This window comes from Neoarius graeffei, chromosome 20 (assembly GCF_027579695.1).
Source record: "Neoarius graeffei isolate fNeoGra1 chromosome 20, fNeoGra1.pri, whole genome shotgun sequence".
Taxonomy (NCBI): domain Eukaryota; kingdom Metazoa; phylum Chordata; class Actinopteri; order Siluriformes; family Ariidae; genus Neoarius; species Neoarius graeffei.
The window spans coordinates 58,717,393-58,736,467 of record NC_083588.1 but is presented as its reverse complement, the minus strand read 5'-3'; the positions used below and the strand labels follow the sequence as shown (position 1 = coordinate 58,736,467).

The 19,075-nt window shown below is 42.1% G+C and overlaps 1 protein-coding gene across 2 annotated transcripts in view; it reads right to left on the bottom strand.

Moving 5' to 3' along the window:
* tubg1 (tubulin, gamma 1) overlaps positions 1-19,075 on the bottom strand; it is a 54,774-nt gene that overhangs the window by 23,294 nt on the left and 12,405 nt on the right. For both annotated transcript variants that reach the window (XM_060902075.1, XM_060902074.1), the window contains exons 6-7: positions 16,520-16,646; positions 6,384-6,470 (exon numbers count right to left, since the gene is read on the bottom strand). In XM_060902075.1, the coding sequence (XP_060758058.1) occupies positions 6,384-6,470; positions 16,520-16,646 (214 nt within the window). The remainder of the gene's footprint in view (positions 1-6,383; positions 6,471-16,519; positions 16,647-19,075) is intronic.

The following is a 19,075-nucleotide window of genomic DNA, read 5'->3' as shown; positions in this document are numbered from 1 at the left end:
CGAACGTTTACGCACTGCTACATTCTCGGAGCCGAATGCTCGCTCGCTATTGGCTGAAGTTTGAATGGCGGGCTGCTGCTCATTGGCTGATACGAATGAGCGCATTGTACAGTACAGTCTCGCGGTTCCCGTAGTTCAGACTTGTTCACGTGTTGTGCGTTCTTGGTATTTTTGAATAATTTTTACGCCCTACAATGGCTCCTAAACGTTCTGCATCTTCTAAGGCTCCTGCCAAGGAACCTAAGCGCCAGAAGAAGGTAATGACGCTGCAGGAGAAGGTAGGACTTCTCGATATGCTAAAGGAAGGGAAGAGTTTTGCGGCAGTATAGCCTAGGGTATAGGGAGTGTTTTAGACATCAAAATAAGCATTTGTGAGCAGTTTTTTTGGGGGGGGGGTTTTACAAGTATTCGCGATTTTGGCTTATTCGCGGCCATGTTCGGTCCTTAACCCCCGCGAATACTGAGGGCTTACTGTATCTTGTTATTGTCTTTTGGGTTGTTTTTTTTCCAATACTTTTGAGGAGGTTGTCTTGTATTGACAACTATGAAAACTAAATAAAGATTGTTAAAAAATATATATGTTTTAACCTTAATCTAGTCCAGGGCTTGAAATTCGCGGTGGTCCGGTCGCCCGAGGCGACTTAATTCGTCATTTGGCGGGTAATTCCTGTCACTAGTTGAAAATAATAAAAAAAAAAGAAAATATATGAAGCAAAGATTCAGACACACCGTCAACTAAAGCCGCCACATATTAAGCGCGTGCCGTGTCTGTGTTAATCGATGTGTTTATTGGCAGGACGGAAAATACCGAAGAATTCCGAATCATATCGTGTACGAGTCAGGCTGTCGGTTTTTTCACTACTGCGCATGCATATAACGCATCTCGTTGAATATCGCGGTAATCACGTGTAGTATTGGACCAGGTGGGTGGAGCACAGAAGCACGGCAGGCCAGAACTGAGTTCTCAGTGAACTATTTATTGCTAGCTTTTCAGCCTTTTATCACTTCCCAGCCCCGCGCGCGCACACGTGTTCTGGTTGGGGAGAGAGAGCTCCTTTTCTCTGCTCTCCTCTCCTTTTAAAGGGCGCAGTCACTGGGGAAGACACACAAATACAGGTTAATCCCCATCAGGTGCAATGATTCCACCACTTACCTTCCCTGACTCCACCCTCCATTCACAGACCACCGCTTGGCCACGCCCCCGCTGCCACATCACGTTCTCAAATTCAATAGATGTGGCCACATTATCGCCCATTTAAACACGTGTTTTTGTTGTTGTTTACATTTACATCTACCAAAGCTACGGTGCGATGTGGAATTTTCTGAAAGGTGTACAGAAACCGCCAGAGACGGGGACAAAGCGACCTCAGTCTGGAGAGGAGAAACAAACGTGGGAGCAGGGTAGGCCTTGGCTGCGATACGATTTTTATGGAATAATAAATTCTCAAGTTGATTCCTAGTCAATATGAAGCTCCTAATGCTTTCTCTCTCATAAATGGTTAAATACAGAAAGCATGTTGGACATATTTTGGGTGCTGTAGTCATGATAGTAAGTATATAATACTCATACACCAAGTTGCCAAGTTTTCCAATATATTATTTGTTGATGTTATATTATGGTGCGGGCGGCACGGTGGTGTAGTGGTTAGCGCTGTCGCCTCACAGCAAGAAGGTCCGGGTTCGAGCCCCGGGGCCGGCGAGGGCCTTTCTGTGTGGAGTTTGCATGTTCTCCCCGTGTCCGCGTGGGTTTCCTCCGGGTGCTCCGGTTTCCCCCACAGTCCAAAGACATGCAGGTTAGGTTAACTGGTGACTCTAAATTGAGCGTAGGTGTGAATGTGAGTGTGAATGGTTGTCTGTGTCTATGTGTCAGCCCTGTGATGACCTGGCGACTTGTCCAGGGTGTACCCCGCCTTTCGCCCGTAGTCAGCTGGGATAGGCTCCAGCTTGCCTGCGACCCTGTAGAAGGATAAAGCGGCTAGAGATAATGAGATGAGATGAGATATTATGGTGCTCTGTGTTGTTCTCATTTATGTATTTAACAACAGTATCAAAATACTCGGGTCTTGAAATAAATGCACATTAGTCATGAACAATGGTAACTACGGTACTCTCTTTTGTGTTATTTTTGACAAAGTAAAATTCATACATGAACAAATTTTGGCTAGTTGATTTTCTGTTTGGCGAGTTACTTTGGAAGGTAACTAGTCCGGCTGGCTGGTGAAAAAAAAAAAAAAGAATTGAGCCCTATAGTCCATTTAATAAAGTGCCAAAATTTAAACTTTATAATATGCAGTCGCTTTACTTTTCTTTTCTATGTATCTTGGTTATACATACATTACGGTAATTGCATCAGAAACATCCTAAATCATGACAGTTACAGTAATACAGCAGCTTATTTTAAGGTGGCAGGTCTTAGGTTCAGATCCCTTTGTGATCAACAGGAGGTCATGATGATCGATTCTCTTCATTGGATTGCAGAAGATGGACCAAACCACTGCTCATATTTTCATGCACATTTTGGTTACAACGCTACTTGATCAGAGATAATTAAGGGATCCCCGTAGATTTTCAATCTATCATAGACCTCAGTAATCTATAACAAAACAGTTTAACTTGCATGTTGAACTTTAAGGTGAAATTTCACGTGTTGACATTAATACTATTTAGGTCAGAAATCACTGAAACACTGGTAAAATCGATCCTATAATCAACCGTGGATCTAAAACCTCTCAGAGACCCTGAAAATGCACCGGAGAGCATCTATTTTCAAAACATTTTCCGGAGGGGCCATGCCCCCGCACCCCCCTAGTTTCGCTTCGCACCATCAATTGTCTGTCTATTATCACGACAGAATTTAGGGCTTTCGTTTTTTTCTGGGGAAAACACTGAAAAAGCGTTAACAAATAAGAATTGCTACAGTTGTGGTCAGAAGTTCGCATACAGTGACGTGAACGTCATCTTGGATATGAATGTCATGGCAGTATTGGGCTTTCAGTAATTTCTTTGAACTGTTCTTTTTCTTTGGCAGAATGATTATACAGCATACAGCTTTCATAAAAAATAAAAAATACACTAGAATTTGGTGCACAAGTTAATTTTCTTTGGGTTTTCTGAAATTAACACAGGGTCAAAAATTTACATACTCTCACTCAGATGATTAATTCCAAGGTGCTAAAACTTCCAAAATGTCCCTTATCTTGCCAAGGCCGAGGTCTCTTAACTTCCTGTCAGAGATCATGATTGACTACAGCTGGTAGCTTCTCTGTGCCTTCATAAAAAGGGTTTGTTTACAGCACTCATTGGATTGACTAACACGCGGTAAAATGGGAAAGTCCAAGGAGCTTAGTGCAGATCTGAGAAAGAGGATCACAGATATACACAACTCCAGAATGTCTCTTGGAGCCATTTCTAAACAACTGCAAATTCCAAGATCACTTCAAACAATCGTATCCAAGTTATTGTGAAGTGTAGTCACTTTGCTTCAAGAAAACCCAAACTGTCGCTCTCAGCTGAAAGGAAATTGGTTCGGATGGTCAGGAACAACCTAGGAACCACCATGGCACAGCCCTGCCATGAACTGGAAGCTGATGGATTACTGTCTACAGTTCAGATCACCATCGACTAAGAGGCTGCTATCCAAGAAATAACCCCCTGCTCCAAAACTGACCCCTTCAAGCTTGAAGCTCACCACAAGATCAAAGAAAAAGCCTTCTGGAGGAAAGCTGTATGGTCGGATGAGACAAAGATTGAGTTATTTGGCCACAATGACCACCATGTACAGAGGGACACTGTACCAGTTGGTGGTGGTAGGATCATCATGCTCTGGGGCTGTTTTATAGCCAGTGGAACTGGTTCAGTGCACAAAGTGGATGGAATAATGAAGGAGGAGGACTACCTCAGAATTCTTCAGCATAAACCATCAGAAACTTGAACACGACTTGGGAGTTACAACAGGACAACGAATCCAAACACGCATCAGCGCTGGTTGTGGAGGATAAAGCAGGCTAACATTCAGCTTAAAACAAGTCCCGACTTCAACCCGAGTGAAAATATATGGACCGTGCTTATAAGTTGAGTTCATGCCAAGAAAAAAAGAAAGCAAATTTAACTGAACTCTACCAATTCTACCATGAAGAGTCATGAAACATCCAACCAGAATTCTGCCAGAAGCTTGTTCATGGTAAACAAAAATGTTTGGTCAAGGAGAATCTTGCAAAGAGACATTTTACCCAAATATTAGGTGTGCTGTATGTATATTTTTGACCCTGTGTTGATTTCAGAAAACTCAAAGAAAATTAAAACTTGTGCACCAAATTCTAGTGTTTTTTTTTATTAAACCTGTATGCTGGACAATCATTCTGCCACAGAAACAGAACAGTTCAAATAAGTTACTGAAAGTCCAAATACTGCCATGACGTTCATGTCCAAGATGACATTCATGTCACTGTATGTAAACTTCTGACCACAACCGTATATGGTGAAAGTAAGTGCTCCCACTGCGTACGAAAAGAAACAGGTCTGTTACAAACGATGTAACCGTCACTGCCCGCATACTCCCACGCATCGTGGCACGGATTATAAGCAATACATCCACTAGAGGGCAGCGCATGGAAACGGCTGTAGATGCCGTAAACATCGTAAACTAAAGAGGTACAAAATTTCTGATTAAAAATTGCATAAACCTCACCGCAAGAAGCGCCGTCATTTTTAAAATTTCTAAACATTTAATGATGTCGAGCATCAATGAGCCAGGTAAGTTTCACAAACAAGAAAGGACGGAAGGGAAAAGAGAAGAGAAGCGAAGTGAAGTCTGTACTGCAGAACCACAAGCCCAGAGGGTGGAACTGGATCTGATCCAAGTCCAACTATAATCCGAAACATAACCCACACAATGCTGTACAACACAAACAAACAAACACTTATCCAGCTGGAAACACAATCCACCCACAGGACTTGGCTCGAATCCACCAAACTCCCTCCAAGGTAGGCGGAGCTAGATGAGGTCCGACTCCACCCTGTGGACTTTTGGTTCTGCAGTGAGGGTTATTGCAGACAGAAGAGATTGCACTTTTCTGGCAAGTGTTACTCTGTAACAAGTCATGTTACACAGAGAAGCTGTTAGTTAATTAACTAACAGCGAAAATTAATTTCGCACAAATATCTTTACCGAATATCAGAACAGCTTATAAAAAAAAAAAAAAAAAAAATCGGCTAGCTGACGTGTAGCTACGGATATGTTGTATGTATGAAAAGTGTCTCATTTAGCATGTCCATTGATGAGGTCGCTAACTCTACTGGAGTAATGCTTTCGACAGGACTGATGGATTACGCTAGATATAAGCAGTCTGAAAAACGCAGCTCGTCAAATCAAATTAGAACCAGAACCAACTGTTGTACAACCGGTATGAACTTCTTTCTTGATCGTTTCACAACATTAGTAACTATAAATGGATGAAAAGCAGCGATAGGGATATAAAAGGAAGTAATACTTCACAACATGCCTCTTTTGGAGATTGTTTTCTTATAACACGACGGCCCTGATGTTTTATTCCTTGGTTATATTTAAGCTTCGGTAACACTACAGCTCACGATGCTTTATCGATGAAAATGAGGCCTTTTGGAGGCGATATACAGGCGAACTAAAAGTTGTGGTCGTACAGCAGGTGAACACTTGACTGTCACGCTTGAGTCTGGCGCGGAGCGCGCGCTCTTTGGACCTGGTCATTATGGGAAACACCTGATGCTGATTTGAGTGCAATCAGCACGCACATATAAGGACGCTCTTTTCAGGGGAGTTGTGAAGCGTTATTGTTATGTTTGTTTCTAGCCATTTTTATGACTGCTTTCATTAGCGTTTTGTTTTTGCAAATATCACGCCTGCTAATAAACACTCGCTTCCTGGACTTGCATCCGTCTCCTGCCACATACCTGACAGAATACGTCGCACAGTCTGTGAAAACAGCATCCTTATACGCGCATGCTGATTGCGCCCAAATCAGCATCAGGCGTTTCCCGTAACGACTGGGTCCCAAAGGTTATTGGGGACGTGGACTCGAGACAAATACCATCTCAAGAGGCTCGAAGAAGGTTCCCCGAGCTTCGGGAAGTGTTAAAAACCCCATCTGCAAGCACTCGCCACCAAATTTCAGTCCACGCATTGAAATTTTTTGACCACCCGTGAGGTGGAGACGCACCAAAAAACAACTCGAAGCTCGGAGAACAAATCGCCGTGTATCGCACGACTGGTGGCGATGCTGTTGATTTATCACCACCAAGTATTCGCAAATTAAACCCATCGCGAGCTGTCGTGTGACCAGGGCCTGAGGGAAGATGGGTCGGAAACTCTGGTTTCGACAGAGGTGGATTTGCTTGACGTGTCTCACCAGTTGGTTGATCTGAGAGAACGAAGGGTTCTGGATGTGCAGTCTGTCTGTGGCAATCCTGTTGAGAGCCGTGTTATCCAGCACCACCTGAGAGAGAGAGAGAAAGAAAACACCGACTGTTATATGAATGTTAAACTTTCAAACACAGACGTGGGAATTTTCTCCTAATTCATTTCTAAAACGCTTGTATTATATTCCAGGCTCCCCCCCCCCGAACCATCTTCACTGTGCACTGCTGACCTGAAGACGTGATGGAGTAATAATAATTGGAGACATGTGGAAATAAAGAGAGGAAGAACACCCTGTCTCCGAGTGCTCCTCGGTAGTAAAACTTCATCAGCCTCGTTAGTTCCTGCGCTAATTCAATCTGCCTGAGGAGGAGTCTACACTGGCGTGCAGCCGCGCCTGATTCAATAAAGCTAACGCAGCCGTCAAACCCTGGCTAATCACGTTAGCTAGTCCCTGACAGTTGCTTCTGTGCGTGGTTTTGATTTGAATACAAGCACACAGCAAAGAAAATAAGCACAACGCTACAGCTTCGAAAACACGTTTATACAGCCTTAAGGAATGTTTTCAAGGATGAGGACGTGCTCCTGACCGCGTTTCGCAAAGAAACCTGATCTTTTTGGAATCAAGGACGTACAACCTGCCTAGTGGTTACACCGTTTCAGGAAGACTGAAGCGGCGTTCTTCTGGATTGGATTTGCAATATGATATTTTCACAATATTATATAAAAAAAAAAAAAAAAAAGACACTAATTAGTTGTAGAGACAAAACGCACTCCTGTCACTTATACAGCTACACTTGTCAGTAAGAACTGCTGATTCTAATGACACTTGGGTTTGCCCAATCAGCACTGTTCGATCCTGCAAGCTCCGCCCCAACCGGGTCTGGCCTGAGGAAAATTCATTTGCAGCTGTAATAAAATGAGTCATGGGTTTTGAGTAATGTAATGTGAATAATGTACACAAACACAAAATGGCTTACTTAAGATTTTAAACAGTCTGATGTATGTGGAAATCATTATGCTTAAATTAAGGGTGTATTCAGACCAGGATAGTTCGATAGTTCACTTGCTTTGGTCCGAACCAAATGTTTTTTTTATTTTTTCATTTTGGTGCGGTTCGCTTTCACACTACATTTTAGTAAGCGGACCAAAATCTGTCAACAAAGCCACGCGCCCTGAGGTCGTTCAGCTATTGGTCAGAGACGACACGCGCACAAAGCGTTAAGTTCAAAAGTAGTCATGGAGGCTTTCCGTGCTGTTATTCTTTTTAATGTCATCAAAGCTATATGTTTTTTCCAGTTTTTACTGTTTTCACAATTGTGCGATTACTATGCTGTTGTACAAGTAATTTATCAACGACGACGACAAAGGGCAAGGCGGCTACGGAGGATAGCGCTGATGAGCGCACATCATGTTGTGACAGTTCTGGCTCTTCATGCAAGACGGAGGAGGTATTTGTCGGGATATTCGCCTTATCCATCGTAATAGATGAATTTCTTTTTTGCGTCGCTAGTGCCGCCACTTTTTGAAAGGATGTCCCTGATTTTAATGTAGGTCTGACGGAGTTTCTTTACTTTTAGCCGACATTGTTCTGGGGAGCGCGTGAACCCCTTCTTCATTTTCTCACTGAATACAGCAAACACGTCGGCATTTGTGTGCGTTCTCTCCAAAAGCTCAGATATGTGGACATCTGCCCATATATCCACAAGGGTATGCGTTTCTTCCTCGGCCCACGTTTGCCCCCTACTCATTTTTTGTACTCTGTAGTCTAGCCTACCACTGGTCTGAATGACTGAACGACTGTTGTAAGGTTCCCTTGACAACCGAAACAGTGTTTGCACTTTGCGGTGGAGTGTCAAGACTCTGTTTCCCATAATGCTCGACAAACGACGGAAGCTCCCGAGGTACAAAAAAGCAAAACTGTCGGATTAGGTCCGGTCTGCTTTCACACCTCCAAAAGATCTGCACCAGGATTGCCTTGGTCCGGACAGAGTCCGACCTTGCAGCTCGGTCTCGGTCCGCTTGTTTGGTCCGGACCAGAGTTCGGTGGTTTGTATTCAGACCGACCCAAAAGGTCCGGACCAAGGGAAATTTGGTTCGTTTGGTCCGGACCAAACAACGTAGGTGTGAATACGCCATAAGATCACCAAAAAAAAACCACACCTTTTAAAGCAACGTGGCAAAAACTTTGCACGCAACTGAATAAACCTATTTAAAAGCAGATACACAGAATCTTTATTTTTAAATAAATTTCTGAGTGGATAGTATCTCCATCCTTGACCCTTGTATGCTGCATAAATGGGAAAAAAAAATATATTATATATATATAAACATTTTTTTTTTTGAGAGTTAAAATCAACTGCAAAGTTGGCGTTCGAGCTGCCCCGCTGAGCCAGCCAGCCCTGAGTGCGTGACGTCACTGCGATAACCGGTTTTAACGCCAAGACCTTTGACAGCTATAGACCAAAGTCATATAAATAAAAATTTATGCTGAAAGTAAGAAATACCGTAACTGACTTGCTCAACTAAGACTGATTTGACTTCAATGATTGTGGGTTGACTCCCATTAAAACAGGATGGGTGTTGTAACTTATGCAACATACACGTACATGCATGCATTTTCACTGATAAAATGTAAAAGGCTCATTAAATAATCAGATGAACTGAGACAATCACATTCTGAAGCAAATTAAATAATCTTATACCAGTAACTTAAACACACAATACAAGTTACATGGATTAATCTAAATGCAGGTAAACAACGTGTTGTTTTTGTTGTTTTTTTTAATCCAAACGAGAGTCGGAGCTTACCCGTCTGTGTTCTCGCTTCTTGAAGGCCGATCTTGTGGCCGATTGTTTTGATCAGGGCTTTGAACCAGAATTTTTTTCCTATTGGTTCGTTCCGAACAGAAACGGAATTTTAACGTTTCCGGTTTTGGGTTCCACCATTAAATAGACGTTCCCGAACCGGTTAGAACAAAAAAATTTAGTTCCCGGAACGGTTAATTACGTTCCCTGTCAGCGGTTTAACAAATGGCTATAAAGTTATGCCTCTGTCTCATCCAGCTTAAGCCAAATGTAGGCTAATTCTATTACAACCTTCATTAAATAAGGCAAGAAGTAATTCAAACCAATTATTATTTCAAATGTTGGCGATTTGGATTCTCAGTATGTCTTCCCATCTACACAAACAGAAAAAGTGCCAAAAATGAAAGAGAATTCGTTTAGTGTGTTACCAAAGGCTAGTCAGGCCCTATGGAGGGCTACCGCATGACGTCACCGCGCCGCGAGATTTTGCCATATTGGAAGACCAAGTACACATCTATGCAAGTACATACATACATAAAACAAACTACACCTGAAATGTAGCCAGGGCCGGTTCTGCCCTAATCTGGACCCGGGTGCAACATTGCGCAACCCCCCCCCAAAAAAAACACCAGTCTAAATCAGGACAACCATCACATAACTATAACTATAAACATTTTATATCAACTATTTTAACTAAATGGGCTATAATAAATAAGCCTGCAGGCAGCCACGGCGGGCTGCCTTAAAAAGTAACCATTTGTCCTACCTTAAAACTCGTTTTGCATTTTCTGCCTCCTTTTTTGTATTTTCAACCCTCCGTTTATTTTCTTTCCTTTTCTGAAAACCCGATTTGTGTCCAGACATTTTGTTCTGCTACCAACGAACTAACTCGTCAGGTCTCGTCTCTCGAGCCCGCGATGATTCCCGTGGGAAGGGCAACAATTGATACATTTTTACAAAACAGCCAATAGGGAGGTTGCATCGTTCAGGCTCTTCTTTGCTCAGACACTCAGTAATGCACTTACTCACTTATCATCACATGGAGACGTGATAGTAGTCCACCTTCCCGCTCTCTCCATTCAGTCAGCGAACGTCACACAGGAAGTGAACCCCAGCGGGTCATAGAAACTTACGAAGGAGAAGAATGGCTTTTTTATTTGTAGGCTACGGAAACTTTGAGGAATGAAATAAAAACCGGTATTAACCGGTTACCATTATTTTTAATAAGCGTTTCTGTTCCGGAACATAAAAAATAATAAAGTTTCTGGTTTTGTTTCTGTTCCATGTGAAATAGAAAAAGTTCCCGGTTTTCGTTCCTTGAACCGGTTCAAAGCCCTGGTTTTGAAACAATCTGACTTTCAGTTGTTCGTTCAGTTCTCCGTTCATTCGCTTCTTCCACGTAAGATGCTGCGGAGGCAAGCATATCCAGCGGAGAAATCAGACGGTTGGTCCACTCATTCTCCATACTGAGTACTCCGCCATTACTGCTCGGCTCAGGCAATTACTAAAACCCAGGATGGGACGTCACAGGTTTTAGCAACAACCATGGAGAGGTCACTGCCCGAGCGATAATATATCATGTCCCATCCCGGGTTTTAGCAACAACCCTCGGCTCACACTCCGGGAGAACTGGTGCAACTGAACTCGCTTTCCTTTTCTTATAGTTTTATTTTACTTTAATTGTTAGTACTGCACCCTCTTTCAATACGGGCTTAGACCCAACACTCCTCAACAGATCAGAGGTCTCGTACGAGTCTTCAGTAAAATGTGCAGAGCAGAGGAGAGACCACTTCGTAGGCGCCCAATGTGCCCGTGAACTTCTCGCAAAACGCGTCCAAATCTTTGCACTTTGAACATTCTTGGGCCTTGAATGCAACGTAAATCCACCTTCTGTCGTATTGCTGCACCCGCCAGCAACACATCTACGTGGCATGGCGATAAATTAGCTCAAAATGACTTTAAAACTCTGTTTTAGTATAGCAGAAACGGCGATGAGACCGATAGCCTTCCTGCTGTGACGTCATAGATGTCAAGGTCATTCACTCAGACCGCTACCTACATAAATCACTTTAATCGTAAAAATTACTATATTAGATTTATTGTTAACGCTTAAAACTATTCCTGTGCCATTCTTGAGGTCTCAAGGCAAAAAGTGAGGCCATGGTTCTGCGTATCTCCTTTAAATTTACTTTTAGTCTATAAATAAAAGGCTGCGCTGCCACTGAGTGAACATTAACATCAATGCGACACTCTAGCAAACATCACTACGATGCTGCAACGTCGCCTTATCATTAAATTAACTTATTAATTTATTCATTGGAATATTAAATTACCGGAGCCCCCATGGTGCCGATTTATTTTATTTGGCGCTACTTTCACGTTCCTTCTCGATAGTTTGACCTTAACCCTAACTCTAACGTACTTCAAGAAAATGCAGAGGGGTTCTCTAGCAACTCCTGTTTCCGAAGGAAAAAAAGAAAAAAAACTTTCCCCCTGCAACATACAGGCCAAATCATCCAACCTGAACGTTTTCTATTCTGCTTAGATGCTCACTATAGAAGGTGGAACGTAATGCTGTTGTAGAAACTACACCATCATCATCAAGGGTGTAAAAATAAATGAATAAATTTAAAAATAATGATTAAAAAAAAAAAAAACAGTGAGGTACAAGCATGAGTAAGATAAAAGCCTTAAAAAAAAAAGTTCAATATAAATTAGGATTGAATCAATTTTTTTTTTCGAGATGACTCCAAATATTCAGTAAAAACTGAAGCATCAAATGAAATGGACATTGTTCAGATCCAGTGAATGTGGATATAACAGTTGCGCGCTCTGATTGGCTACTTTACTACTAGGATATCAGCTCATATACCTTGAGTAGAGAAAGACAAACTGCCGGTGTGTGTTGCTGATCCAACCGAGGACGAAATAAAAATACTCGAAAACAAAACCTCAAAAGGGCAACAACATATGGAATGAAAAGTATTCGATGGTAAGAACGTTTTTTTTTTTCAAGAATGCTTCATATAAAGTTTTTAAATTCATTGAATTTGCAAAAAAATAAAAATGCTCCGTTTCTCAAAATCCAGTGAATGTGGATAGAATAAAACAGCTATTCCACTCAATCTCGTCGTACACTCATGGATTAAAGCAAAAAAAAAAAAATTTATTTGACTGAAAATTTACTGGGGGGGGGGGGGTGTTTATGGGTGGATTTCGATGAAATTCTGAGAATGGTTAACTTAGAACTGATCATTTTATTATCAACTAATTAATGGATTAATATATTCAATTTACTGCACTTTCTTTCCATTGCTTCCGTATATTATTTTTTTGTGGCAAACCACACAAATGCAAGCGCCTGGAATGTTTAGTTTTTTGCACCATGAACTAAATGGCTTTCCGTTTTCACCTGTTTCGTACAGCCAAGCCCACCTCCACTTGTGTTTTACACCTTTATCGATGGCAGACACATCAGTGCCTTCTTTCATGTAAAGCGCATCCACGCTGCCGAAACCGAAAGCAGAATGACATGCTCCTCTGTGCTCGACGTCAATATAGAAAAAAGTTTGGATCTTTGCTTAAATTAAAATTAAAATTTGACCTTACTTTGTGTTGAATACGACTTCAAAAACAATTCAAGATTTTATTAAGAGAAATATTGTGGCCAACACGAGTGTTAAGTTCCCTAAAAGATCGCGTGAAGTTGGCTGCTATCTACTTTGCATTCGTTCTCATTTTCCTCCATCATTTCATCGGCCAGAAACAGATGTTTTGACGTAATTTAACTTAGTAGGCTATGATTATTATTTAACCGTAGTCTTCTAGACATTTTGACTGTTTGGGGCATTGAACGCTGGTGTATGATTTTCAGGGAATAAAGTTCAGCGCATGTCGGAACATCATTGCGCTCGCAGCCTCCAACTCCTCAAACGTCCTTTAAATTGTGATATAACGTAGGCTATAAGGCACGGTTCTAACCAGGGCTTTGAACCAGAATTTTTTTCCTATTGGTTCGTTCCGAACAGAAACGGAATTTTAACGTTTCCGGTTTTGGGTTCCACCATTAAATAGACGTTCCCGAACCGGTTAGAACAAAAAAATTTCGTTCCCGGAACGGTTAATTACGTTCCCTGTCAGCTGTTTAACAAATGGCTATAAAATGATGTCTCTGTTCTTCATTAAATAAGACAAGAAATAATTCAAAACAATTATTACTTCAAATGTTGCCGATTTGGATTCTCAGTATGTCTTCCCATCTACACAAATAGAAAAAGTGCCAAAAATGAAAGATAATTCGTTTAGTGTGTTACCAAAGGCTAGTCAGGCCCTATGCATTGATAGGCTAACAGAGGTTAAACATTATTTAATGTTCGCGAGCCTCTCATTAACATGGACAAATATATTGATATCGTGTTTGAAATCGACGTTTTTGAATAACGATAGACTGCAATATTTACCTCTTATTTAAGATGTGGAGACGTGATAGTAGTCCACCCTCCCGCTCTCTCCATTCAGTCAGCGAACGTCACACAGGAAGTGAACCCCAGCGGGTCATAGAAACTTGCGCAGGAGAAGAATGACTTTTTATTTGTAGGCTACGGAAACTTTGAGGAATGAAATAAAAACCGGTATTAACCGGTTACCATTATTTTTAATAAGCGTTTCTGTTCCGGAACATAAAAAATAATAAAGTTTCTGGTTTCGTTTCTGTTCCATGTGAAATAGAAAAAGTTCCCGGTTTTCGTTTTCGTTCCTTGAACCGGTTCAAAGCCCTGGTTCTAACATACCTTACACATTGACCTAACGAAAATAATAATTGTTGGGGCGTCTGCTGATTTCTCATCTCATCTCATTATCTGTAGCCGCTTTATCCTGTTCTACAGGGTCGCAGGCAAGCTGGAGCCTATCCCAGCTGACTACGGGCGAAAGGCGGGGTACACCCTGGACAAGTCGCCAGGTCATCACAGGGCTGACACATAGACACAGACAACCATTCACACTCACATTCACACCTACGCTCAATTTAGAGTCACCAGTTAACCTAACCTGCATGTCTTTGGACTGTGGGGGAAACCGGAGCACCCGGAGGAAACCCACGCGGACACGGGGAGAACATGCAAACTCCACACAGAAAGGCCCTCGCCGGCCACGGGGCTCGAACCCAGGACCTTCTTGCTGTGAGGCGACAGCGCTAACCACTACACCACCGTGCTGCCCTGTTAGCTATAAATTTAGGTCTAATTACTTCTGACAGCCTGCAAGCATTGCACCGTCGGGTCTTCAAGTCTGGCTGAAACAGAGGAGCGGGCTTTCCGGGGTTTATTTTTTCGTTTTTTTTATTTTTAACATGCTCTATTTCTATATGTCCAGGTTTGAACTAAGTCATTTTGGCAAGATTTAATTTAATACAAAACAGAAATGGTCAGACACAAGCACGCGGGAATGTATTTTGCCAATTTTGACAGCGCATGTTTTTTTAATGCCGCACCGTAGACAGCGAACGTTTAAACATGATCAAACATAGGAAATGAACGACACAAAGCATGGCTCAAACACAAAAAAGTTAAATAAACCCTGCTGATAGTTGATGGTGTTGCAACACATCAGTGTTATAACCCAATCTCTACCCAACCACCCGTCATTTTAATTCTCCTCGGATCAGCACCGACCTCACGTTTGGCCTTGGGAGAGTTCAGTTGACGGAAATCCGTCACACGACGGAAAACTTTAATCCATGTACACTGCTTATAACCGACTCGGTGCTACGCGCCTCGTCAGCTATCAGCTCATGTATGACCTGATTTCGTGGAATAACTTAATTATAACCTAACCTCATATCATCCAACAAATCATATAATCTCAATACAGACTAAGTACAGGATTATTTCAATTTACTCTTTATAGTTCTATAGTCATCAGGACAACACCATTATCTCCTCTTATAATAAATCAAATCCATCGTTTCATTCCGGTCATCGTCTTTATTCCCTCTCTAAACGTTTAACCTCAAGGGGAGAAATATGACTTTTTTTTTTTTCCCCTCTGACCCTGAACCTGCAGACTGTTGGCTTTGTGTGTTCAGGAAGTGAGCGATTATGAACGTGGGGGGAAAAGTGGTAAGGAGAACGATACAACGTTATAACCGTCTTCCTCTCCTCCTATTTTCTGTGCCGTTTTTGGGTAACGGAAGTGAAGAGGGAAGAAAGCGAGGTCTGTTCCGAGGGCAGGATCGAGTAACTGCGGGTGCCGAGAGAGGAAATGTGCAGTTAGCTGGGTGTGCGGTGGAGAAGACAGACGCCCTGTTCTACTCACTGTGAGCTCAGCACACTTTCACATTATGTTGACTTTGGCCACTTTAATAGGAACTTGCTCTTGATTCTAAGAGCCCTGTTCTTGGCTACAGAGAGCGAGAAACCCAATGTGTCGTTCTGCTGTTGCATGCTGAGATGCTTTTCTGCTCACCACAGTTGTAAAGAGTTGCTATGAGTTATTATATCCTTCCTGGCGGCAAAGCTTGAACCAATCTGGCCAGTTCCCTCGGACCTCTCTGATCAACAAGGCGTTTGTTTCCACCCACAGAACGGTCTCTCACATATTTTTTGTTTTTCGCACCATTCTGCGTAGCTGTTTCTGAAACACTCAAACCAAACACCCATGCCACAGTGAAAGTCAGTCACACTTTGAGACTGCAATTATTTTTCCCGTTCTGATGTCTGAACATTAACTGAAGCTCTTGATTTGGAGCTATGATTTGATGCATCGTGCTGCTTCGAGAACTGCATCAGACGATGGATGGATGGATGGATGGATGGATGGATGGATGGATGGATGGATGGATGGATGGATGGATGGATGGATGGATGGATGGATGGATGGATGGATGGATGGATGGATGGATGGATGGATGGATGGATGGATGGATGGATGGATGGATGGATGGATGGATGGATGGATGGATGGATGGATGGATGGATGGATGGATGGATGGATGGATGGATGGATGGATGGATGGATGGATGGATGGATGGATGGATGGATGGATGGATGGATGGATGGATGGATGGATGGATGGATGGATGGATGGATGGATGGATGGATGGATGGATGGATGGATGGATGGATGGATGGATGGATGGATGGATGGATGGATGGATGGATGGATGGATGGATGGATGGATGGATGGATGGATGGATGGATGGATGGATGGATGGATGGATGGATGGATGGATGGATGGATGGATGGATGGATGGATGGATGGATGGATGGATGGATGGATGGAATAAAGTGGCCGGCCGGTGAGTGTGTGTGCGCTCACCACGCAGTCAGCATTCTGCGTCAGTCTCTTGAGGGTGAGCAGAGAGTTGTAGGGCTGCACCACCACATCACTCATCTCATCCTGGTTCGGAAACACAGAGTACGTCTGCACCAGCTTCTTAGGATATCTGAGAGAGCGCGAGAGAAACAACAGGGTTAGATCTTAAGGTTTTTCTGCACTAGCCAGCCGGGCTAATGGCTTGCAAATTGCACTAGCCCGCAGAGTGTTGCACTAGCCCGCTATTTTAAGCCCAATTCCTGTGACAATTGAAAGAATTTTAAATACTAAACAATGAACAAGTTGAAACAACAGAAGCTCCCAATTCAGTGTAACAAAACCAGTACTTTATTCAATCCATTATGGTTCTCATATGTGACTTTGTGTTTCAAACCATAATTGTCACTTTGAAGTATAAAAGAGGTAGTCATTGCTTACAGTTAAGTAGACTAGTACATGTAGTAATCTCGCAAAATGGACTAGAACTGAAATCATTCAGTTGCCTTAGACTGGAAAAAAAAACATAGCAAATTCTTATAGAAATGGACTAGAACTGAAATCATAAACTTATCTTGGACTAGAAAAGAACATGACTAATTCTTGTACAAGTAAACATTCCATACAAAAAATATTCATTAATTGTGCACATACATGTAGCAATACTGTCAGGGTAACAAACATAAATGAGATCTAATGGCAACATAGGAAGATACAAGTACATGATGGCAGTCAACTGAGAGTTACAAGTAAAATTAATTTCTGTTTGTTAAGTACAAACCACAACACTTGAAGAAATATCACAATTATTTTCCCTTTAAGGGTGGGATTATTCACTAAGTGAAAGTAAGTCACCAGTTCATTTTGCGTTCATTTCAGTTCATTTTGCAGATTTTGCGTGATTCAAGATGGCCACACCCATGTCAAGTTATTGCACTAGCCAACACGGGCTAGTAGCAGAGATTTTGCACTAGCCCGTGGCTATCTGCACTAGCCACGGGCTAGCGGGCTAGTGTTAAGATCTAACCCTGAACAAGAACATTACTAGCACCGTGTCTAATCAGGCATGTCTTAAATTTTGCACCATGATCATGCTGTTACGAGAAAATAATCAACAAGTCCGCGTGATATAACCTGACGCAAATCAGTCACTTACCACCTGGAAGTGATTATCTTCCTGCAACAGCACACACCAATACACGGACATCGTACGCCAGAGCAACGTCAACGACGACGGTTTCTTATTCGTTTATAGTTACATATACGGTATTGTTGTTCTCACATACGTTATAGCAGCTATAAACAGTCGTTCCGTCACAAGCATCTCTTTTTTTTTCCTCTCGGAGACTAAAGTCTAAAATCAGATGGTGCCAATTTCTGTTTCTATAGCCCTCGGCCTCTCGCCTATACAGCTAGGGTTACAGTGAGGGGCGGGTCCTCTGGCAACCGCAAGAGTTCGACTCCCCTGTGACATCTGTATTGCAGCGTGCCTTACCAGACGGGAGTAGGTACCGTTTTTATGACTGTCTTTGGTATGACCCGACCGCGAGTAGAACTAGCGATCTCCCAATTGAGAGGCGTACATGCTATCCACTAGCCCAACTCGTGCTTCTCTCAGAGAGAAACCAGGAATAATAATCAGAAGGTCTTTGCTACGAAGTATTGACACTGGAGATTCCTTCCTTCCATGCAACGTTTTACAATTCATTATTAGTCTTCGATGATGACTGTACGTGGTGCCTCCTCTATACAAGTCCCTGCGTATGAAGGAAGTGTTACTATAGAATGGTTTGTGATTTGCGTTACTAGTTTCTGAGCTGCTGTTGTAGAAAATTCAACACCGGATTGAGTAAACGGTCAAGGAATACAAGTACTTTAAAAAGAGCGTACGTTTCATTTACAGAGGTGGGTAGTTCTTCGGTAACGGAATTACATTCACAACAAAATGTGGTAACTTTATTTTTTTTAAATTATTTTTTAAGTTGTAGTACACAAGCTAATGGTACTAAATAAAAATCACACACTGTATGGGGTATCTTTTAAGCACAAAATCTTTCTGAAGAAAGAAAATGCAATGGAATTACGTCAGAAAAAAAAATAAATAAAAATCCCCCAAACTTTCATTTCTTAAAATTCATTCTCTGAAAAGACATTGCTATAACCGGGGTGATGATTTTTCCAGTCCATTTTGCCTTGGATTCCACGCTTTAGCAGCATCACTGATCTGGGTTGGGGTTCCCAAAAGCATCGTAGCACAAAGATCATCGTTAAATGGTGGAGCGAGCATCACAATGAACACTCTCTCTCCGAGTTAAGCTACTTTTAGCATTAAGAGCCCTGAAAAGTTAAGGCAATCGTAATAATCTCATAATTTTGCTCTGTCTGCTGAAGAATTGCCCAGGTGTGTAATAACTGAATGGAAAGAACACACGTGCTCAAATCTAAACCGATGACGACGCCCAACATTTTGCGTTTTTTTTTTAAAGCTGTCTAAAGTTTGGTGTACTACATACTTTTTTTTTTTTAAATAAAACAATTTACCCACCAAACGAAAGGAACAAC